This window comes from Artemia franciscana, unplaced genomic scaffold (genome assembly GCF_032884065.1).
Source record: "Artemia franciscana unplaced genomic scaffold, ASM3288406v1 PGA_scaffold_1179, whole genome shotgun sequence".
Taxonomy (NCBI): domain Eukaryota; kingdom Metazoa; phylum Arthropoda; class Branchiopoda; order Anostraca; family Artemiidae; genus Artemia; species Artemia franciscana.
Window position 1 is genome coordinate 409,326 of NW_027062617.1, and position 24,744 is coordinate 434,069.

The 24,744-nt window shown below is 36.0% G+C and overlaps 2 protein-coding genes across 2 annotated transcripts in view; one reads left to right on the forward strand and one right to left on the reverse strand.

Moving 5' to 3' along the window:
• Positions 1–24,744, forward strand: part of LOC136041185 (endoplasmic reticulum-Golgi intermediate compartment protein 3-like) — a 69,491-nt gene that overhangs the window by 37,541 nt on the left and 7,206 nt on the right. The gene's annotated exons all lie outside the window — the stretch shown is intronic.
• On the reverse strand, positions 10–7,592 carry LOC136041187 (reactive oxygen species modulator 1-like). Its single transcript, XM_065725746.1, has 2 exons — positions 7,382–7,592; positions 10–185 (listed from the first exon to the last, which is right to left on the reverse strand). Exons 1-2 carry the CDS (start codon positions 7,507–7,509, stop codon positions 77–79), a joined length of 237 nt encoding a protein of 78 aa, XP_065581818.1. The 5' UTR covers positions 7,510–7,592; the 3' UTR covers positions 10–76.

The following is a 24,744-nucleotide window of genomic DNA, read 5'->3' on the forward strand; positions in this document are numbered from 1 at the left end:
TGGAACAGCTTTCTTATATTTTTTTTTATATTTACTAAACAAAGTATCTATACAAAAATAAAACAGCAAGTCAATGTTAGCAACGTAAGCCAGTTCCAATTGCCATGAATGTACCGAAAGTACCACCACCTTGTATCATTACTTTTCCAACGCTATTTATTAGTTCTCGTCCTCTTATTCCATATCTGAAAAATAGTTTTGTCATTATATGCATCTTTTATAAACAAATAAAAGTTCAAATAGGAATAAAACCTTTAATTAGATAGTGAAAAACTAATACAAAAGTTCTTGATATATCACCACATACATCAGTGTTAATCATCAGCAGATAAACTTAAGTATTACAATTAAAACAAACTAAATTCATACAAAATAAAATAATTACTTCTGGGTCATAGATGATGTCCAGTTGATTAACAGGATTCGCTCAAGTCTTGAGTTCTTTAATATTGCCTACATGTAAGTTGAATTTTTAATGAAGGTGGCAAAAACTTCTTCTTCTAATTGCAAACAAATGTTTAGTTGTCATAAAAAGACAGTGTGGTCTTCAAAAAATACTTCCTATGTATTTTTTTTTTACATTTACATGTTTATTTGCACATTGCCTTGCCCTTCATGATTTTTATGAAAATGCATTAAAAATGTGCAAAATATTATAATAAGAGAGTTCCAGTTCTGAAAATTACAGAGAGGTATATAGACTATCATCAAGTCCTTTCACCTCTTTGACTCCTTCATCAGAAAAACTAGCCACTGGAAGCACTATTATCCTCCAGTCAGTAAACAATGAGTACACACTACTTTATACATTAATACATTATTATTGATCGTGGGAAGTGTGGGTACCTGTGAGTGAAAAATAAAGAAATTTTTAAAATTGAAAAATAATACGAAAAAGTTTGAATATATTATTGTATAATATTGCGTGATATATATATATATATATATATATATATATATATATATATATATATATATATATATATATATATATATATATATATATATATATATATATATATATATATATATATATAATGTTATATTATACAATATATTATAATAAGAGAGTGAAAATAAAATAAACTTTTTAAATTCAAAAATAGTAGCAAAGGTTTGAATATATTGTTGTCACATCCAGAAGGTTTTATAAACAGAAAAAAAAAACAAGTAGCCTAAACAAAACATATGATAATAAGACAAAACAGGCACTATACGAAAAAAAGCAGAGAAATGAAAGAAAAACTCACATTTAAACAAAAACCCAATGGCGTAATGATATGGTAGCAGAAACAATTGATGCTTAACCAAATGGTGTAAAGCACCAATGCACAAACAATACAGCAACGCTGAATTTTGCTATATTGTTTGTTGCATCAAATGTTTGGAGGTAAGTAGCAAATTTAGGAGCTTGGAAACAGCTTTCCAGGGTTCAACCTTGACCTGCAAGTCCATTCCAGAATATTTTGTTGACCTGAGCCAACTTATCACAAAGCCTCTCAACCAAGGATGATGTCAGAAATGAAGCTCGTTAAATTCCCAATCAGTAAGTAAATTAAATGGAAAATTGGAATATACTGGAGGTTTTGTAAAGGTTCCAACTAAAAACCCCTATATGTGTGTCTGTATAAACCATACACAAAATGTCTAGGCATCTGTAACTACAATATTAACTGCAAAGCAATCAATTCTACAGTGTGCCAAGAAAAGCTTCTTGTCTCACTCTTGGCCATTTTTCATGGAGATTTTTTTCCATTGTGTTTAACAACCCTGTTTCTCATTGGGATGTTTCAGAACGAACTGCTGCTTCAAAAGTATGTGTAATGACTAACTTGATGTAATCCACACCAGCTAGTGTTAACCTGAGTTTTTCTTCAAGTCCCCCCCCCCATCTTTTAGTCTGGTTCCTGTTACTTGGTTAGTTTGCATTTTCCTCCTCCATTCCAAACCTCGATTTCTTTCCTCCATCTCTCTGTGCTGTTTATCTCCTCTTCTCCCATTCCTCTCTCTTATTTAATTTTATCAATCTTATGTTATCTATGATTTTTCTTTGATTATTATTCTGCCTCTAAGTGGTTTGAAAGACATAGCAGTGTTTTTCACTCCAATGGCTCCTCCCCCTCTACTGAAGACCTATTTTCCTCCCCAAGCATTATTAATAAAATTCCGTTGCAGATATAGAATTGGTAACAAACACAAATTTGTAACTAACAGTTTTCAGTAATGTATGAATTGGGGAGGACATTTTAAAATGGAACCTTCAATTGTGAATAAAGATTTAAAATAATATTTTAAATTTTTAAGCAAATGGGACAATGCAATACAATCCTAAAACCTAAATTTTGTTTGCAGTTATTTCTTAAATCAAAAATTTTTAAAAGTTTTGTTATTATTCTTCAGATTATTTTTTTTTCAACAAAAATCAATCAAATGTTTTTGAATGTTAATCATCAATAACAATGTTGTCAACAATGTTGCAAAGAATTTTCTTTCTGGATGATGTACATACAATTAAAGTGTGGATAAAATGCATTGATAGTGTTGTATACTCATGCTTCCTAAGAATTGGGACTGTGAGGTGTAGATAGAGCTGGTTTAAGAACCAGTGAAATTTGGCCATTTCCCAATGCAAGTAAAAATTCAAGATATCAAGAGCTCCCACCTCTACCCTCTCCACCTTCAAAGTCTGTAAAGATCATGTGACAGCAGGTTTTTTTACGTCCCTACATTATTGTTATTTTTAATTTATGACTCATTTTCTTATAAACTTTAGAAGATTACAAGTAGGGTAGAAGGTTGAAAATACCTTTTCAGACTCATACTTGAGTTGTAGCTTAGTCTTTCTTAAGTTTCTATTGGTCTAGCACAAAATTAAACAATGTTCATGGAAAGACAGTGTTGTAGAAAGGTTATGAGTACTTGCAAGCATCTTCCTGGAACATATTTGGGTTGTAGTTCTATTGCCCCAAGTCTTATTTACCTATCTCAACAACTTTAAAAGATAGCAAAAAGGCATAAACTGCATGTGAACTTTTTCGTTTTGTGGTGAATCTGCTACTAATGCATTGTTTAGTGACTATATAGAACCAAAAATAGAAGCTCAGTATAGAACCAAAGGACTATACTACAGTACTTTGGTTCTTGGTTATCATGATTTGGGCTGAATTCTAAGCCAGATTTGAATTTTAAAATTATGACATATTTTTACAGAATCATTAAAAAATATTAAAGTTGGGAAGAAATGTATGTAGGAGCTTCAATACACCTTCCCAGTCCTAGTTTAGCCTTTTGAACAATTAATGAGTTGCATTGACTTGGCACAAATGAAGTTTGTAGGATTAGATCTGGAGCCTAAACAACACCCTTTGAAGCATTTATTTTTCACTCTTTCCCCACTAATCTTTGATGGGTTTGGAAAACTTTTTTTTTATATAAGCAATAGAATTACACCAAAATGAGGCACAATGAATGTTTTTTGAGCCTCATGCCTGTGCTAAATCTTGATTGATAAGGTTTTAAAGAATTTATGAAAATCTTTCTTAAATCTGAAGGAAAGTTGTAACATAGCTTAAAATTCCTTCTCAAATCATTTGAATTACCTAGAATCAAAGAAAAGTAGACTCCAACCAAAATTAAGGATATAATTTTTTTGGCCAAAGTCAAGACAGGTAAGGGAAACAGACAACTACTTTCCACTGTAGACAAAATTGATTTACATAATTAGTGATAAAAATTGTATGACTGTGTTTTGGACAACTGTATAGCTTATAACAATCAAGTGAGAACTTAATTATTTGTCAACTTTTTTTTAATCATCTTAATTTGATTGATTAATTCTTTGTTTGTGAATTAATAATAAATATAAACATACTATTAAACTCTCCATTTAATGTTTTTTTCTAAATATAATAATTGCTGCCATCACAATTTAGTTCTAATAAGGCCAAATATATCCCTAGACACTGTACCAAGGATAAAATCAATTAACTGAGCAATTGCAATTTAAGGATTAAGGTATGATATGCTCCAGATCTATTGATGGCACAATGGCCATCACATTAATGTTTCAGTTACTGGTAACAAGGCTGCTGTCCAACCATGCAGCAGGAGGAATCAACCCCTTGCCCTGTACACCTGAGCAGACCATCAATCCTCTATGCTATATAGGGCTGCGTAATTGCATGCAATTGTGCTCTTTAATTACATTATCATTAGTTTTATAAGAAGAGAAAAAATTATAATTGACTGTTTCTTGCAATCAATTTATTAATTATGCTGGCATAAAATGATCAACTCTTGAGATGTTGTTGATTATGGTTGTGCTTTGATGCTGGTTTTCCTGCAACCCCAGTTAACCTGAAGAGAATGTACATATGTACTACATTATTTGAAAATTTCTCAAGGGTATTTCAGAATTCAGACTATTAAGCAACAAAACCTGATTGACCTTTTATGCATCTAGATCAACCATCATAATCTCATCCTTTTTAATACTAAATTTATATTGTTTTACATTTCAAAGTAAAGAACCAATCTTTGTAAATTTTGGAGTGTATTTTCTAAGGAACACTAAGTGAGGCACATGTATTGTGACTTTTTTACTTATTTAAATGAAATACTTTAATTAATTAAATTGAAAAGAAGTTTCAGCAAACTGTCATTGTTTTTATTTTTAAATACAGTTACAAGTAATTGAATTGTTTCTGCTTAAATATGGCAAGTTTAATTTCTAAATTGGCCAATTCTGTGAAACCTTCAGCTGCACATCTCTGCTTTGTGTGAAAATTTGTTAATTTTGTGGTTTTGCCATTACCTCTTGTGGTTATTTCTTATTAATGGCTATTAAAGTGAATTTGCAATGAAAATGAGTGTTATATGGGAATCTAGGACAAAATCCTGATTCTAAAGGTGTCTATTTTTTAGCTATCTTTATGATCAGTTATTCAAAAAACTGGTAAAATGCCAGAATAATGGCTCTCCAGAAGGTGACATGCTAGAACAAGAAGTGACATTTTTAGATTTAAAATTGCCCTCTTTTATTGTAAAACTTGCAGTTATGTTGAATATTGGGGAAAAAAAAAATACAATTTTAAATAAGTTAGAAGTTTGAACAATAATAGAAAGAAACATGATATTCTGATGAATAAAAATATACTGTATATTATAAAATAGGAACTTTATGGTTTTAGGGGGTTTTTATTTGATTTCCTCAGCATCTTAAGGTAATATATAGAACCATCAGGGATGAATTATAAGAAATGCAATTTCAACCATAAAAAAGAGCATAGGTCTACACTTAGTAATCCAAAAATGGCTTTTTGTTAGCATGTCTCCTTCTTGACAACTGCCATTCTTTAAATTTCCCAAAATATATATTGGGAAGAGTAATGATTGGGGAATTAAATAGCACTGTTCTTTTGTAGTTATTTTGTTTTCTTCAGATGAGATGGTATTAGTATCCAGTTAGGCCTACTCAGAAGAAAACACTATAAAGTCTGAAAACAACTTTGTATGATAAACCCCCTACTGCTATAGTTGTTCATTCATTGATGCATTATAGAACCAGTTTTTTGGTTAGTTCTTTCAGCTTAGTATGAGACAAGACAAAGAGAAGTGACAGAATAGATGGAAAAATATATAATTTGGGCTATATATTTGCACATTAGGGGATGAGAGTAATGTATTTGGAAAGTATGAAGTTAGAAAACAATTCTTACTGCATAACATGCAGAATAATGTACCTAACACATTAGGCATGCAGATCCAATATACTTTACCCCCACTACCACCTGTAATGTGCAAATATATAGCTGAAATTTATTTCTAAAGTACTATATTTTATCTTACTTTGATACATTTTATTAGGGTGAGCATTAGAGAAACATATTAGAAGAATTAGATGGGATACATCATACAAGTACCATACAATGTTTCTGACCTTTCTGAATAAAGTGAACCACATTTCTGACCTATGAATAAAGTGACCATGATACTTAATCCCTTTTTATCCTATTTCTGAACATAGTAATTGCTTTTGCTGTAAATCCAATTTTAAACCACTTTTGATCCTTGAAAATGATCTTTTATAAAAGGGCCATGATAAATTTTTTCTATAGTTTTTGGGTATAGAAAAGGGTTACAATAATGGTTTCAAACTTACTAGCCTATTTGATTATACATCCATTTTGTAAAAGTAATAGAACTCACAAACATTGATTTGTCACAATTGAGTTGGAATATAAAATTTGAAAACAATTCTGCCACATTTTCTTCTTATTCTCCTAGGCTGCTTGAAAACTGCTGTTTCAACTAAATATCAAAAGATATAGTAAAATTCTAGTTGATTGACTTTTGGCTATCTCAGAAAGGGGCTAGGTTAGGAAAATGAAACTTTCAGGGATGAGTCTAAAGACTAAAGTATGTCCCAGGAAGGTATTTTGAAGTACCCACCTCTACTCCTCCCTCTAGAGGGCCCTGACCTTTAAAAATATTTGTGTTATTAAAGTGAAACCTTGCAAAATAGATCTTCTGCTTGAATGAAGTACAACAAAATTGTTTTCAGCTTCACAACTTTGCTCAATCCCAATTTATAAGGTTTTAAAGATATGGAAATACCTTTCCTAAATTTTGGAAAAAACTTTGATATGGCTCAGAATTCTACTCAAATAATAGGAATTGCATTTTTAGAACTAAAGGCAGAAAAAAGGCAACTGGTAATTGGAAATTAAGGTAAAATTTTTTGTCAAAATTTCAATAGGTATCAATAGGTATAGACCTGTCATGTAGGCCTAGGCAAATTTCAGGGCCCTCTAGAGGGAGGAGTGAAGTTGGGTACTTCAAAATACCTTCCTGGGACATACTTTATCCTTTAGACCCATCCCTGGAAGTTTCATTTCCTAACCTAACCCCTTTCCAAGATAGCCAAAAGTCAATCAACTAGAATTTTACCAAAGATATCAAAGCTGATAGAAGAAACATAGCAGATGGAAAATGGCAAACAATTTTTGACTTTTTTTCTACTTAACCATGGCAGATCAATGCTTGTATATTATATAACTTTTACAAAATGGATTTAGCCTATAATGAAATAGTAAGTTTGAAACCAATGTTGTAGCCTAACCCTTTTTATGCCCAAAACTATATTTTGATTATCATTTTCAAGAGTCCAAAAAGAGCTTAAATATGAATTTGCAACTAAAGCATTTATTATATTTAGAAAGAGCATAAAAAAGGCAATGAATGGTATGTTTTCTTTATTTGTAGGTCAGAAATGTGAATTCTATATTTGATAGAATTTTATCAAAGCGTTTATTTTGGAGTTTTTCCAGAAATCTAGGCCTAGTATAATAGCCTAAAGTTGGTCACAGGCCTAATCAGTCACCTTAAGGCTGAGAAACCTCCAAAGAGTGCACCTGATGCCATACCAACACAAAACCCAAGTGTGAAGCCCATTTTCATTTTGTCGAAACAGCTGGGGCCTTGCTGATAACCTGAAACTGGTACTGGCATTATAGCTCTAATTGAAAACGAGGAACAAGAAAATGATCAAGAAAAATTTCTATGTCAGTAAGCGCTCACACTGTTGCCATATAATGGGCGAAAAATAACTGAACTCGATGAAAAGCATTTCACATGAAATTCGGCTTAAAGGCTCACTGAATGCATTTCTAGTCCGATCACAGACATGTTCATAGAGATAGAAAACAAGAAAAGAGGCTTGGTTCTTAAAAAAAAGATTTGGTTATATTTTACCGATAACCCGGAGTGATTATGTGTATGTGTGTATGCATGTATTTCCAAAAAAAATCCATCGGCCGTTGGAAAAAAAACAACAACATAAATATAACAAAACCAACAAAAACACAAATAAATTAAAAAGAAAAACGTACTGATATATGAATCGTCACGAAATTATTTTTAAAGAGATATATATTTCACGATGTATCAGCCCTTCGTCAACATGCTTGGCCAACATGCTTGGCCAGATTCCTTAATGTCATTTTAGCTCGTGATCCTACAATACCTTCGACCCAACTTCTCTATGAATCATAGATTTCCTCTCTCTTTCCGCAATATCAATCGACCATCCCCTCAAATTCAAAATCCATTTTGTTTTTCCGCTTACAACCCCAACTGAAAATAAACTTCTTACCCCCACTTGTCTTTCAACATACTGTACAGACACAGAGATCTTAGGCTTCCTTGCGAACCTGCCACTGCTGTATTCCTTGCTTGTGTAATCCTTCTTTTAGTTTGTCAACCAATGTATATGAATTCAGTCCTTTACCTTCATTCCAAAAATGCGAATATCCTACTTCATCTAAAATTTCTTAATCTCCCGCAGCCACCCTACCTCTATCTTACCCTCTAAAAAATTAAAATACGCTTCTTTCGCTAACCTATTTTTACTTTTAAATTTTGTATCCAAAACTTCACCATTTTTATTAACCTATCTTTTCTTAACCTACTTAGTCCCAAACCCCCTCCAGTACAACGCTGTGAGGGGATTTATGTGCCCAAAAAACTATCTTAAAATAATTTCTTTGTATTTGTTTCATCTCCTCACTTTTTCTGAAATCCACAGCTCCTACCCGTAATGCATAACCGGGAGGAGTTTAGTCCTAAATAAATATTTATTCATTGCTAAATCCCTAATCTTTCCAACCTCACTTTTTAAAATTAAATCCGTGCACATATTTCCCTTTTGTACTCTATGCTTAACTTCCTGTGCACACTTACCATTCCAAAAAAACTTATCTCCTAAATACAAGAATTCTTTTTTAATCTCTATAAAATCGAATTTAAATCTAAATTCATCTTCTTTCCTTATTTTTCCATCTTTCCTAAAAACTACAATTACCGTTTTCTTCTTATTTAATTCTAATCCTTTCATATCAAAATATTCCTCCATTATGTATAATAATGTTTGCATGTCTTTTGCCGATTGTGCTGTGAGAACAATATCATCAGCAAACAAAAGCATGCATATTTTTGAAAAACTTATCAATGCGTCCGTAGCGCTTTCTCCTTGAACAAATCAACTATATCATTAATGTACATGTTGAACAAAATCGGTGAAACCTAAATCCCCGTTTAAACCTAATCCCCGAACAATATTTAGGATATTTGTTCTGTTTGAATTGTTTGAACACTTGCCAGTAAGTCTCTGTTTAATGGATTTTTGATTTGGTTATTAGCCAATCTAGGGGAGATTATTGAATAATTTTATGATGTCTCTCACGAAGTCGTACTTTGATCAGAAACACACTGAGCTTATGACGAAGATTCTTAGCCTGGAAAAGGGGATTGAGGCTTTGCGAAATGAGAATTTGGAACTCAAAGAAGAAAATACGGTTCTCAAAACCGAAGTAGTAAATCTAAAAAAGTCTTGTCTTCGAGTTGAACTTGTTTCAAAAAGACAGAATATTCTACTTCACGGTATACCAGCTGTTCTAGGTGGTAATTCAGAAAATGCTACTCGTGAGTTTCTCTCTGAATTAGGAGTCAGTAACGCAAATTCAATGCCCTTCGTCAAGTGCTATCGTTTGAATGGAAATAAACCACCAGGCTCTAATACTAGGGCAACGTCTAGGACTACACTAAAAGCCGGGCCAGTTTTCGTGACTTTGGCTAATTTAGCAGATAAAGACGCTATTATGAAAAATTGTGGTAGGCTGAAGGGATCTGGAAAAAGTATCACTTCCGATCTCCCGCGTGAATTGGCACGTCGTAGAAAAGAACTGCTATCTTTCGGCTATAATCTGCGTACATCATCTGACACTTCAACTAGAGTTGCTGAAACCCGAGTAATAACGAAAGGGATTAGTGTATGGATTGAAGCGAAAAAGTCTTCAAAGAGTAAGACTTGGTTGCGAATAGAGGACTCATGTTTTGATCCCTTTAAACTATCTAGTAATGTGACCTCTGTGGTTCCCTCCCCCGCTGTGATAGTCGGAGGTGATGAGTAATATGTGTGATTTGTTCATTTTTTTTTAGTGATTTGTTTGATGTTTGTTAGTTGTTGTTGTTTTGTTTTTTTTTTCGTAAGTTATGATATATAAATTTTTCTCCTGGATTGGGAGATTTAGTTATGTTTTTGTTGTTTTTCATTTTGTATACAAGTTTTTTTCTTATTCAAGTTTTCTGTTTTTGGCCTTTATTTTTTCTGTTTCAGTTTCTTTTTTCACAAAAAATGAGTTCATCGTTCTGTTTGCCTAGTTGCTGTCCACATGTCATTGTTATGAAGATGCCAAGCTGGGTGGTGGGTGGCGCATGATGGATCATAGTTTGTATTTTTTTTTAATTTGTCTGACTCTAGTTTGGGTGACATCTCCTCCTTGGGTGAGCGACTCTCATCTTCAAAATAACCCAATTGATGTTCTTAGTTTGATAAATAATTCAGTAGGTCAGTCTAACAAATCACCATCAAATCCCCATTTTTCAGTTAGTAGTAAATACGTATCTGATTTAGATCGAGTATCCAAACGAGATGCTAGATTCTCTGTACTTCAGATTAATGGTCAGGGTCTTTGCTCTTCGTTTGATGAGTTGAAAAAAATAGTGCGTAGTGGCCACCCTGACTTCATTGGTCTTTGTGAGACGTTCCTTGATTCAAAAAACGAATCTCTATTGCATCTCCCTGGGTACAAGATGGAATATTTGAATCGAAGTAGGATGGCTAAAGGTTGCCTTGCTGTTTATGTTTCGAAATGTCTTCCGTACTCTGTTAGACATGACCTGTCAAGAAATGAAGAAGGAATTTTTGAATCCATATTTATTGAGATTAAAACCCAAGCTAAAGCTTTGATTGTTGGTAATATATACCGGTCTCCTAGTGGGTCTGTTCCCTCTTTCCTTCAGATTCTTGATGAGGTCTTGGAAATAATCCAACTTCATTCATGTGAACTTGTAATTATGGGCGACTTCAACCTTAATTTGTGTGACCGGAGGTCATCCTCGTCCTTGGATTTTCTTTCGACAATGCTCGCTTGTGGAACACTACCTTCTGCATGCATTCCAACTCGCATAGCTAACACTACCGCTTCTTTGCTTGATAATATTTTTTCATCTTTGACGTTGGTGCGAAATTCTATATTGATGAGTGATATCTCAGACCATTTTCCTGTTTTTTCCATGTATGATTTTTCCGATTCGTTGCCAAGGAGGAGCCAAGAAGCTGTTTTTTCCTCTTTAAAATTTAATGATCAGGGCTTGCATATTCTTAGGTCACGGTTGGCAGGTCGTTCGTGGAGTATTTCTAAAAATGGATCTGACATAGATTCTTTGTTTAATTCGTTTTATGATTCTTTGAAAGAAGTTATCTTTGATACATGTAATGCACCCCAGTCGAATCAAGCATCGAAAAGAACAACCCCTTTGAATCCTTGGATGACCCCTGGACTTCTTAAAAGTTGGAGGAAGAAAAATTATCTTTGGAAGGCTTGCAGGTGCTCTAAGCCATTTTCGCGTGATTCTCGGCTTCAACTTTTCAAAGCTTATAGAAGAGTTTACAATTCGCTTTGCCGAAGGGCTAAATCGTTATTTTATCATAGAAAATTCTCTGCGTGCGGTAAAGACATTAGGAAGACATGGCAAGTAATCAATTCTGTTATCAGGCCATCTTTTCTGCCTCCTTCTGTCCCTTCAAGTGTTGTGATTGACGGGAAAAATGTAGAGGGTGAGCTAAAAGTTCAAGATGTGTTTACTTCCTATTTTGCTAATATCGGCAAAACTACAGCCTCTTCTGTAAGTCCTTCTTCTTCTCTACCTGATTTTAGGTCTTATCTAGGACCACCTTGTCCTAAATCAATGGCATTGGAACCTGTCTCTGAAGCTGAAATAGCCAGAATTGTCAATTGTTTGAGGGGTTCTTCATTCTCTGGCCCAGACCGTATTCCGACTAAGGTTGTCAAGTTCATTCTTCCTGTCATTGTGTGTGCCCTCACGAGACTTGTCAATCTTTCTTTTGAAAGTGGTGTCTTCCCAAGTGCTCTAAAGCGTGCTCGTGTTATCATCCTTTTTAAAGGTGGATCAAGGAATGATCCTGCAAATTATCGTCCCATATCTCTTTTATCAGTGTTTAGTAAAATTTTTGAAAAAGCTATGCTTTCTCGACTTCTTGATTTTCTTAATTCTAAACTCTTTTTTCATGATTTTCAGTTTGGTTTTAGGGCCAAACATTCAACTGAGCATGCATGTGCAACTCTCTTGAATTATTTAAATTCAGCTGTTGACTCTGGTCTGATACCTGCTGCTCTTTTTCTTGATGTTCGAAAAGCCTTTGACTCATTAACACACAAGATTCTTCTTCTGAAAATGCCCCATATTGGAATAAGAGGGAATGCTTATTCATGGTTTCTATCATATTTATCTGGTCGAGTCATCTCGGTTCATCCGGACTTTTCTAATCCTTCTGGAATAGAGTTTGGTGTTCCACAAGGATCTGTCATTGGGCCGATACTCTTTTTAATCTACGTCAATGACCTTATTAATGCGGTTAAAAATTTAAAACCTACCATTTGCTGTCGTCTTTGTCAACCAGTATCCGTTACTAGCTGTGACAAGAGTTTGTCCTTACCGGATACACTTATTGCTTTTGCTGATGACAGTACTCTTGGCACAACTGGTAGAACTGAGTCTGATCTTCGTTCAAGGATGATAGCCCTTTTTGAAAGAGTTATCCAGTGGTTTGATGTAAATTATCTTGCCTTAAATGTCGAAAAGTCATGTTTTCTCATTTTCTCCAGAGTTTCAAAGGCTTGCCCTGATTTAAATGAAATAAATGTATCAAGAGGTTCTCTAAGTAGACCTAAGGATCGTTACGTTCGATTCCTAGGCATCTTGCTTGACGAAAATCTTTCGTTCAAGTATCATATTGACCTGATTAAAATGAAAGTCTTCAGAAGTCTTGGAATCCTTAGAAAGCTCAAATATATATTTCCAGGGTCGATTCTTAGACTCTTGTTCTGCAGCCTAGTTCAGTCTTATATTTCATATTGTTCTGTTATTTGGATGTCAACTTTTCCCTCGTCTCTGAAGCCACTTTCAAAACTTTATGATAAAGCAAGGACTCTTATTCAGGAAACTAACCGTTTTTCACTTAAACCCTTGCTTGATTTGAAATCTCTCTATTTTCTTTCTTGTTCTTCTTTCGTTTTTTTACAGTTGCACGGCCATCTTCCTGCTGTCCTATGTAATAATATATCTTTTGTTTCTGATCAATCGACTTATCATCTCCGCACTTCCAACAATTTACTGGTTCTTCACACACCGTCAGTGAGATCTGACTTCAACCCTCTGACAGCTTGCAACAGGATCTGGAACACGCTCCCAGAGTTCGTACGAAGCTGCCACTCGTTTGGTATGTTCAAAAATTATGTTAGAGATTTTCTAGCTAGTAAAATTTTTTTTTTTTTTTTTTTTTGTCTTTATTTTTTATTCCGGTTTCCCTTGGAGTTGATGTCTCTGGATTGAGTTGGATATTTAATTGAGTTGGTGAAATCATGTGCTACCCCCTGCCTAGCTTGTCATTTTTTGGAGATTATTAAGGTGGGCGACTCAATTTTTGGTTTTTGTTTATATTTTTTTGTTGTTGGTATTTTTTTCTCCCCTGTTCTTTCCCGGCCATGGAGCCTTATGGGGGAGATTGTCTTGAAGTAATTTTTTTGTTTATGGATTTTAATGTTAAATAAAGAACTCAGAAAGAACTCAGAACTCTTATCTCCAAAAGTCATCACACTCGTAATAAAAAAAATGTTTTCGTCGATTTCTTCTCTTTCCGTAGTTCATATATCCGCTTCAGCGATTCTTCTAAATCGCAAACTGCTTCACTTACTTTGCCTACTTCAACTAGCTCAATAATCTTCTCCATCTCTTTCTCTAAATTTTTGATTCCTACATTAACCTGAAATAAATCTTCATCATAACTATCTACTACTTCCTCTATTTTTATATTTTTTCTTAAATCTAGCATACTTTTTTCTGGAACCTTTTCTATAACCTTATTTTTCGTCAGGGATCTTCCACTCTGATCTCTAACAGCAAGGACAAATGGTCAGAGCCAACTCCAGAACTTCCAGATCCGCACAACACTGTAAAAGACAACCATCTACTAAAATATAATCAATTAAATTTGGGTTCTTACCCGACAAATATGTAAACTCTTCTATCCCCTTATCCTTTCCAACCCGCCCATTAACCATAACCAAACCATACTCCCCATAAAATGCAATGGCTTGCTTCCCCAAGTGTTCTTTCTCCTTCCCTTATCCTTTGTATGCCTTCCCCTCAATTTATCCAAACTTGTTTCTTCTTAAATTATAGGATCTGCAAAATTTAAACCATCCCAAGTATCGTGTTGTTCTAAAAAATCGGCCGTGTACGCGTTATAATCTCCCATCAAAATGAATCCCATGCGCGGATGCTTCAAACGTAGGGCAGCCATTTCCTCAGACAGAAGTTTCCAAATAAATTCGTTTGAATATGAGCTAGACTAAGGCGGTAAATATATGGAACCTAACATAATATACAATGCTGAGCACTTTAAACAAAGCATAATCTACACAACATTCTCAGATTTAGTAGGTAGCTTTTTAACTGAAGCAAACGTTTTTATTTCACGAACACAGATTGGCTCCGTACGTTCTACTATTTCTACTTTTTTTTCCTGCGTGTTTTAAACTCTTCATATCCGTCAATATTTCCATGTTCCTCTACACTTTTCCACATCTACAATACCCATCGCGTCAAAATCGTTCGTTTGTTTAATCCTTTCCAACTTTTCACATGTAAGAACTTGAATATTCCAATGACCAAACAAAAACCGTTCAAATTGTTTCTTATGGTCCGCGAGTTCCTATTTTTTTTTTACCGCTTTTTCTATCATTCTCTGTTCTTGCTACTATACTTGGCTCTTATTCCACACTACTATTGAGGCTTAGATCTCGTTTCTACGAGTTCTGATTGTCCTTATCTTCGCCCCGATCCTAAAAGCTGATCCAAATTCTGATACAACAGTCTCTATTGACAAGGATCTTATTCTTGTGTCTCCTGATTGAGACCGGAAAGTGCTTGTTCTTTCCCTGTGAGTTTGGGAGCTCGTTCCCTCCGCTAGATTGTTTGCGGCTTCAATTTGAGCGCATCAATTATATGACCTTACAGTACCAATTTTTCTATCGTACTCATAAGTGGTTTCATTAACTATTAACTTTATTCCCTTCCACTTAGTTTTCAGATTCTTGGTGCGTGCCTCTTGAGGTATCGGTTTTAGTTTGTTTCTAACCCCTCGTTCTTCAGGTGAATTATCCGAAGTCACAAACACTCATTCCCGTCCAAAAACTCTCCCGTTGCGCAAAACGATGTCTCTTTGATACGCATTTGAAAACCAAATAAGTATAGGACGTGGTATCGATTACGATGGTAATCTGAAAGCATCCTGTAAATCGTGAGGCTGGATATTACTTTGGGGAACTATTCTTGCAAGATAATACGCAATTATTACCACTTCTAGCTGCCTATTATAAATAGACCAAATGGATTTATATCTCACTTAAACATTTTGCTTCTTGTTTAAGTTAAGATTTATTTGATACTGCTTCTTCTAGAAAATCAGAATTGCAAAGGTATTAAAGTGCTGCGTAAAATTCTCTCTCTCTGTAGGCAGCGCCAATTTAAAATAACCACAGTTAGTCTTATAGAATGATAACACGAAAACAGCAAAAATAAGCTGGATTTTAAACTTTTAACTGTTTAAGATGATTAAAGATAATACTGAAAGCTCATAAACAATTGAATTCTAAGTCTTGAATATGAATGTGTCGCCCAATAAGTTATGACAATAATTCCAGTGTGTGTATATTTGTACATATAGTATATAGGACTTAATACCATAATACACGTTCATGAGCCACCTGTGACCCCAAGGAAAGCGTTCTAGTGGGAATTTCTTCTGAACGTTAAAGCAAAATTTCAACTCTTTGTCGGAAAACATTTATTACTTCTATCTTATCTATAGAAACCCAAAATACCCTCAGTGAGTCGTTAATTTTTTTTTTTTTAACGTTTGTTGACCGAATTAATGGAGATATGGAAAGCAGAACTTTTCATAGGAGGGAGGGATTACTTGGATTTCTGGACACTATTGAAGAAAATCCAATGGGTCTTAACTCCTCCCCAGTTTTATTTTCCCTGTAAGTTTGAAGCAGACCGGAGGCTGGAGAAGGAGAGTACGCTTCATTATCGTTTCCCATTAGCTTAGGGTAGTTTCTCCAAGAAAATCAACCCGATCAGGGCAAAAAGACCCATCCACCTTTTGGTGAAAACTTTATAACGGGAGGCGCTTTTGGATATGTCAAGGACTATCAGCGGAAGATTGAATATGCAAATATTTCTACTAAAAAATCGAAGGTGGGAGGGGCGAGGAGTATTGGAGTGACCCAGGGGCATTTCGCTTCTTCTGTTCTGTATTAAAAACTATTACATAATACTTTTTGAAACATGGCACAACATTCTTACTTTTGTGCTAAAAAATTGGCGGGGCTGTTAAAGGAGTATATGGTCCAGTTAAAGTCTCGAATCACACCTTTTGAAAAGTTGTGTGTTATTCCGATGTAAACAAGGTGTAATGTGTCAGCTAGAAACCTGGTGATGCGAAGGGTAGTGGATAGGCTATGGGCCTACTGTATGCCTCTACTAATATATATTAAAAATGATTGCGTGATTCTACTTCAAACAAAGCATGAGATGAATTTCTGTGTGCAAAAAAGTTACAAGGGAGAGGTAGAGGTATTGGAGGATCCAAGTCTCCAGATTTGTCAGGTTTTAAAAATCTACGTATGTTTTGGGTTCTATGCAGCATACCTACCTTTCTTTCTTCTAAAAGACTAGTTGATGGGTGGATGGAGTGTTGTTGGAAAATCATAGACCCAATTTGGTCTCCAAGCATACAGTTTGAAACTCAGCGTATGATTCAGGCTAAAAGGATGCGTGGTACACCTTCTATTTTGCCAAAGGTGCTAATGGGAAAGGCAGAATCATAAGGAAGAGCCTCCTACCCACCTTGTCTCTCCAATCATGCCAATTGAAAATTTTCCATAATTCTGGTTCAGACAGGGAGTAATATGCCTACCTTTATGCTTTAAACTTAGCGATGAAAACCCTGCCTTTCTGTAAAAAAAAATAGCAGGGAGAGAGAGGTATTTGTATGGGAGGGGCTATGTACCAATTTTGTACTTTCTGATAATTCTATTTGAAAATCATCGAGTGAATTTTGAAGGTGCAGCATCCCTACATTTTTACTGAATGGCTGGTTTTAGTTGTAAGGTTGGAGGGCTGTTCTTAGAGAGACCACGTGCCCACTTTGGTCTTGAAATCAGACAGATTAAAAATTCATGGTTCATTTCGCTTCGAAAAGGGTACAACATCCCTTCTTTCTGCTTAAATATTGGCAGTAAGAGGGGTAGGGTGGGGTAGTTGACTGGCAGCTGGCCAATTTTGTTTCTCACCATCAAAAATTGAAACGTATGTCTATTCATGGTTCTTAAAGGTGTAAAATGCCCACCTTCTTTTCAAAATATTGAGATGGTAGGGGATGATTGAGGAGCCTATAAACGATTTTTGCCTCTATGTTGTTTTTTTCAAAGAATCACGTCGGAGCTGGTTTTTGAGCGCAGTCATTATTCTTTTTTTATGGCACTTGGTATTAACCAAGTGACATATAGCAATCGCCAATTCTGTCGGTCTGTCTGTCTGTCGGTCTGTCTGTCGGTCCCGGTTTTGCTACTTTAGGCACTTCCAGGTAAGCTAGGACGATGAAATTTGGCAAGCGTATCAGGGACCGGACCAGATTAAATTAGAAATAGTCTTTTTCCCGATTTGACCATCTGGGGGGGGGGGAGTGGGGGCCCGGTTAATTCGCAAAGAATAGAAAAAATGAAGTATTTTTAACTTATGAGCAGGTGATTGGATCTTAATGAAATTTGATGTTTGGAATGGTATTGTGTCTCAGAGCTCTTATTTTAAATCCCGGCCGGATCTGATGACATTGGGGGGAGTTGGAGGGGGAAAACCTAAAGTCCCGGTTTTGCTACATTAGGCACTTCCAGGTAAGCTAGGACGATGAAATTTGGCAAGCGTATCAGGGACTGGACCAGATTAATTTAGAAATAGTTGTTTTCCCGATTTGACCATCTGGAAGGAGAGTGGGGGGCCGGTTAATTCGGAAAAAAATAGAAAAAATGAAGTATTTTTAACTTATGAGCGGGTGATTGGATCTTAATGAAATTTAATGTTTGGAATGATGTTGTGTCTCAGAACTCTTATTTTAAATCCCGACCGGGTCTGATGACATTGGGGGGAGTTGGAGGGGGGAACCTAAAATCTTGGAAAACACTTACGAGTGGAGGGATCAGGATGAAACTTGATGGGAAAAATAAGCGCAAGTCCCAGATACATGATTGACATAATCGGAACTGATTCGCTCTCTTTGGGGTAGTTGGGGGGGAGTAATTCTTAAAAATTAGAAAAAATGAGGTATTTTCAACTTACGAACGGGTGATCGGATCTCAATGAAATTTGATGTTTAGAAAGATATCGTGTCTTAGAGCTCTTATTTTAAATCCCGACCGGATCTGGTGATGGGGGCGGGGAGTTGGGAGGGGGAAACCTAAAACTTGGAAAACACTTAGAGTGGAGGGATCGGGATGAAACATGGTGGGAAAAATAAGAACAAGTCCTAGATAGATGATTGACATAAACGGAACGGATCCGCTCTCTTTGTCGGTAGTTGGGGAGGGGGCGATATTTCTGAAAAATTAAAAATAATGAGGTATTTTTAACTTACGAACGAGTGATCGGATCTCAATGAAATTTGATATTTAGAAGGATATCGTGGCTCAGAGCTCTTATTTTAAACCCGACCGGATCTGGCGACATTGGGGGGGGGGGGGGGGTTGGGAGGGGGAAATCTAAAACTTGGAAAACACTTAGAGTGGAGGGATCGGGATGAAACTTGGTGGAAAAAAACACGAGTCCTAGTTACTTGATTGACATAACCAGAACGGATCCGTTCTCTTTGGAGTAGTTGGGGGGGGGGGTTAATTCTGAAAATTAGAAAAAACGAGGTATTTTTAACTTACGAACGGGTGATTGGATCTCCATGAAATTTGATATTTAGAAGGATATCGTGTCTCAAAGATCTAATTTTAAATCCTGACCGGATCTGGTGACATTAGGGGAAGTTTGGGGTGGGGGAAACCTAAAATGATGGAAAACGCTTAGATTGGAGGGATTGGGATGAAACTTGGTTCGAAAAATAACCAGAAGTCTTGCATACGTGACTTACATAATTGGAACGGATCCGCTCAATTGCGGGGGGGGGGTAATTCTGAAAAATAAGAAAAAATGACGTATTTTTAACTTACGAAGGAGTGATCGGATCTTCATGAAACTTCATATTTAGAAGGATCTCGTAACTCCGATATCTTATTTTAAATCTCAACCGGAGCAAGCGTAATTGGGGGGGCAGTTGGGGGGACTGGAAATCTTAGAAAATACTTAAAGCGGTGAGATCAGGATGAAACTGGATGGGAAGAATAGAAACCTGTCTAAGATACGGGACTGACATAACTGGACCGGATCTGCTCTCTTTGGTGGAATTGGGGGGGGGGTTAATTTTGAAAATTGAGGTATTTGTAACTTACAAAAAGGTGACCAGATATTAATGAAATTTGATATTTAGAAGGATCTTGTGCTTTAAAGTTCTAATTTTAAATTCCGACCAGATCCTGTGACATTCGGGGGAGTTGGAGGGGGAAACCGGAATTCTTGGAAAACATGAAAATTGGGATATTTATGTCTTACGAATAGATGATCGGATCGTAATGAAATTTGATTTTTAGAAAGAATTCATATCTCAGAGCTCTTATTTCAAATCCCGACCAGATCTTTTGACATTGGGGGGAGTTGGAGGGGGAAGTCTTGGAAAAACACTTGGAGTGGAGGAATCGGGATGAAGCTTGGTGGATAGAATAAACAAATGTCCTTGATACGTGATTGACAGAATCGTACTGGATTCGCTCTCTTTGGGGGAGTTGGGGGAGGGGTTCAGTGATTTGGCGAGTTCGGTGTTTCTGGACGTGCTAGGGCGATGAAAATTGGTAGGCGTGTCAGGGAGCTGCACAATTTGACTTGATAAAGTCGTTTTCCCAGATTCGACCATCTGGGGGGCAAAAGGGAGAGGAAAAAATAGAAAAAATTAGGTATTTATAACTTACGAGTGGGTGATCGGATCTTAATGAATTTTGATATTTAGAAGGACTTTGTGACTCAGAGCTCTTATTTTAAATCTTGACCGGCATTAAGCCTCTTATTTTCCTTTTTAAATCAATCTATTGATTCATAGAATTTTGTTAGAGCTCATACCATATGATCTCTTGGCTCTTAGCTCTTCTCGCCTCGTCACAAGTGCCATATGAGCTCTTAGCTCTTGTTCTTATATACTGCTACAAAGAAGCTGCATAGCCTTGAAATGTTCAAAATGATATACCTAAGGAACAAGTTTTTCATAGGAACAACTGATTCATCATGAATTCATTATTTCTCCAAGGAGTATCGATCAATGTTGGAAAGGGAATTATATCTCTTTTAGTTCTAATGTTTATTTTCTGACCTTGGGCCAACTATCTACTGTTACTACCAAGAAGGAGCAAAGGGAAACTTCCAATTTGTTTAGCAATAGGAGAACTAATAAATTTTAGCAGGTACATATGATTTCACGTCCTCTGTCTCAGTCCAAAGCACAGAAAATTAAATAGAAAGCATAACCAAAATCAGGAATAGAAATGACTTGTAAAATTAGAGGGCAGCATTTTCAGATCCATGGGAAAATACTCCTTTTCTGGATCTCTAAATTTTTCCATTTCTTATTCCAAGAAAATTTTTTAGCCTTGGGGCCAGGGAATCCTCGCACATTTTAATTATTTTCGAATTAAAATCTAACTTTAGTTCCGAACTGCTGCCTGTTAGCTCTCCTAGTTGAACGGAGCTTTCCACTCCAAAGCAGCAAAATGGCTTGAAGAAAAAAAGCTTTGCGGTGCATCTTCAGATAGTCTTCTTTGATATACTATAAAACCCAATTTCTGCTCGCATACTGTAGACTCTGGCTCTATGACAAGCGAAGGCTGTTCTTGTTGACACATTATTCAAGAATTATACGCAGCTTTTCAAAATGTAATAACATATTTATCAATCCAGGCCCTTACCATTTTTGGCAATAAAACTGAAGTCGGCGGCATTAGACAAAAAAGTACAAAACTAAAGTGTCACTCTGAATAAATAAATAAGTAAAACCTAAAACGAACAGAAATTAAAATTAATAGCCATTTAAAAATCGGAAAACAATAGAAATGACCACAAATAGGGCTTGCGCCATCTCAAAGCCACTACAGGCTTGAATATAATTTGCGCTTTACTGAAAACAAAATTACCGACTTTTGAAACTTCAAAGCCTCCTGTTGGGTTAACCAGAAAAAGGCAGTGGCATAAATTTACTTCTAATTGACTATAGCCAATTATCGATCAAATTCCAAGTGGATCCGGGTACCTTCCTGGGGAGAGTAGGTGGGGTTTGGAAGTAGCTTACGCCTCTGATAATCTGTCTTTTTTGACCCGTTATTCGATGGTTCTTGCCCCCTTAAGTCTTAGGCCGATTAGCACACTTTACTGCAAAGATTAGACATTTAGCATACGCCTCTATAAATATTTTTGTGTCTCATTGGGCCATGGCCTGTAAGTTTCAAGCCAATTGAAGAAAAAACTTGCCTAACTTTCTGCTGAAAATCTCATAAGCCCACTTTCAGTTTTATTTATAAAGGTTGAAATTCCTTATATGATTTATTTCACACAGAATATAACATCCGCCTCTTTCTGGTATAATTTGTCGGTGGTCTAGAGCTTGGGGGGCCGGAGGGGTGATTCCTGTTCAAGCAAGGTTTTAAATGCCTACTTTACTGTTATATATTTGAAGGGGGGTGGAGGGACCATGGCCTCAATTTGATTCTCCAATCATTTGCATGACTCCAGTTCAAACCGGTTCATTATATCTACCTTTCTACAAAAAAATCGGCAGTAAGTTGGAGAATATCGGAGGGGTCATTGGATCACTTTTATTCTTGAATAGCACGTAATAAATATCATTGCGGAATTTTAATTGAAACAAGGTGCAGCTTTTCTGATGCCCAATTAGTCAGTGTGTTACATGGATTGAATATTTTTTGCACTCATTCATGACTTAGCTTGCTTTTACGCATAGTCAGAACCTGACTTGTTAGGGCACCAAATCAGTACTTAGCTTGCTTTCCATCGAACCAATGCATAGTTCATTTTAGTACTGATCATTCAGTATCTTGGACTTACTTTCTTACTTGCAATAAAGTAATCACTAGCTTGGGGTTAATTACTTGCTTGTTCTTGTGGTGGAAATCCATCTTACCTTGCATCGAAGAGGTTACATACTTGTTTGATCTTTGTACTGAATCTTGTTTGTTGTTGATACTGTTGATACTTGTTGTTGATACTTGATGTTGTTTGATACTTGTACTGAAGAATTTCTGCCAGCTGCTCTACAAATATAATGCACAGGGCTTATCAGATTGAGCTTGTTAAACCCACCAAACTTCGTCAGTTTTTCTTTTCTCGTCTTTGAGGTCTCTTCTAGGATTTAGGAGCTTTGTGGCCCAGCTAGAAGGATTTGGAGAGGAACGTTTTTGCATGGCATAACTTTGAGGCTGATGAGATCTGCCCTTGCCACAGCATTGTAAAGTATATCTCAGTTTTGTTGTTTGCGTACGACATCACTGTTCTAGTGGCGAAATCGGCATATCATTTACAGAGGCTACTAGATCTAATAGAAATTTAAATAAAAAAACAAGTTTTTTTAACTGAAAGAAAGAAGTGACATTAAAACTTACGAACAGAAAATATTCCGTTTATTAAAGGGGTTGTCTCCTCCTCAGTGCCTAGCTCTTTACGTTAAAGTTTGGCTCTTTTTCGCAACTCCTTACTTTCGCGCCTTACTTTCAGTTTAAAAAGTTTTTTTTTTTTAATGTAATTTTTGAACGTTTTTCAACTAATGGAGGTTTGAATTTGGCTCACCGTGCATTAAAAATTAATTTTGGCAGATTTATTCCGCATATGAGGGTTGCCCCCTGCTCAATACCTTGCTCTTTACGCTAAAGCTGTTTGCTCTTTTAAAACAGCTTCCTATTCTAATTAAACGGCCTTCATGTTTCAGTAGACGCTTTTAAAAAATTGGAACAAACAGTCAAGCTTTAGCGTAAAGAACTAGGTATTGAGGAGGGGGCAACCCTTCATATATGGAATAGTTTTTATTCGTTTTTCAAGAGGTGCCAGTAAATCTGGCTCACCTTCTTTGAAATATACTCTCCACCCTCACGGGAAACTCATCCGTGGAAATTCCACCCAATGTAAAGTCCCCTCCCTCCGTCAAATTCCCTCCAGACAGTTCCATGCTCGCTGAGAAACCCCCTCCTTGCAAATTATCTGAGGGGTGTTATCCACGGGAGAGTATATTTCGCGGGAGGGGGGATATTTTCCGGGGGAGGGGTAGAACCTTCTTGCCTCCCCGAAAAGATTCAATAATGCTATCCCAAATCGGGGGATACCCTGAATTGTTTTTCTACTGATCTTGAGGCGTCTTGCACGATTCTGGTTCAAACAAGGTTAAATGTTCCGACCTTTTTGCTACAAAATTGATGGTTGAAAGGGGTGGATGAAATGCCCATCATACTTATTTACCATACTTACAAAATTCTGATTTTATCAAGGTGCAAAATGCCTACATTTTCTAGTAAAATGTATCGGTGTGAAGAACGATTATGTTTTGGGCCTTTTACCCTTCGGGCTGTATGGCTCATATCTCCCTTGGAGGCGCGTCGTTTTGATTTTCTTGATCATTCTGATTAAACTTGTAATCTGAAATTTGGAATCGAGGCCGCAAGGAGTTACAGGGATGTCTTGGGGCAAACAGGGCATGGGACGGGGGCTCGTTCTCCTCCAACCACTTCCAATGGTAAAACACTGTGTTAGGATGTTGGTTTATATATTACGAACAAATCTCCGCCTTAAAACCATTTGGCATTCAGTTCATCGATGCAACTTATGTTGCAAAAGATTAGTAGACAAGACTTTACCTAGGAGAGGAAGGTGAACGGATCTGAATCCCTTCCCCCCTCCTAAAAATGAAAAATTTGAAAGAATGTGATAGTGTGCATAATGACTATAAGAAGACATTCCACATAATAGATGCCTTTCCCCTATGGAATTGGATCCCTCTTTAAAGAATATCCTACATACGAACCTGTTAGTATATCTACTCTCTTGTTTATAAAGTCTATGATTTATAACCTTTTATTATATACTATATTTATAAGAAGAGCTATCTTCCCAATAAATTGGTAAACTTTGGAAAATCCTTGATACCCTGATCCCCACCCTGGTGAAATCTAAAAAAGGATAGGTATGTGTACTTTTTGTAGCATAAAGAATTTATATATATATATATATATATATATATATATATATATATATATATATATATATATATATATCGTTCCATTATAGGACACCCCCCCCTTACCTGTAAGGGAATTGAACCCACTTGGACATGTAGCTCTGGCTGCACTGCCAAAAAATAATCTCTTTTTATTTCTTTAACCTCTGAAAACCGTT

Coding starts and splice junctions, on each gene's coding strand:
- LOC136041187 (XM_065725746.1), bottom strand. CDS start 7,509: ATGCCAGTACCAGTTTCAGGTTATCAGCAAGGCCCCAGCTGTTTCGAC. Junction 186..7,381: donor GGAGGTTTCTCAGCCTTAAG/GTGACTGATTAG, acceptor ACTATTTTTCAG/ATATGGAATAAGAGGACGAG.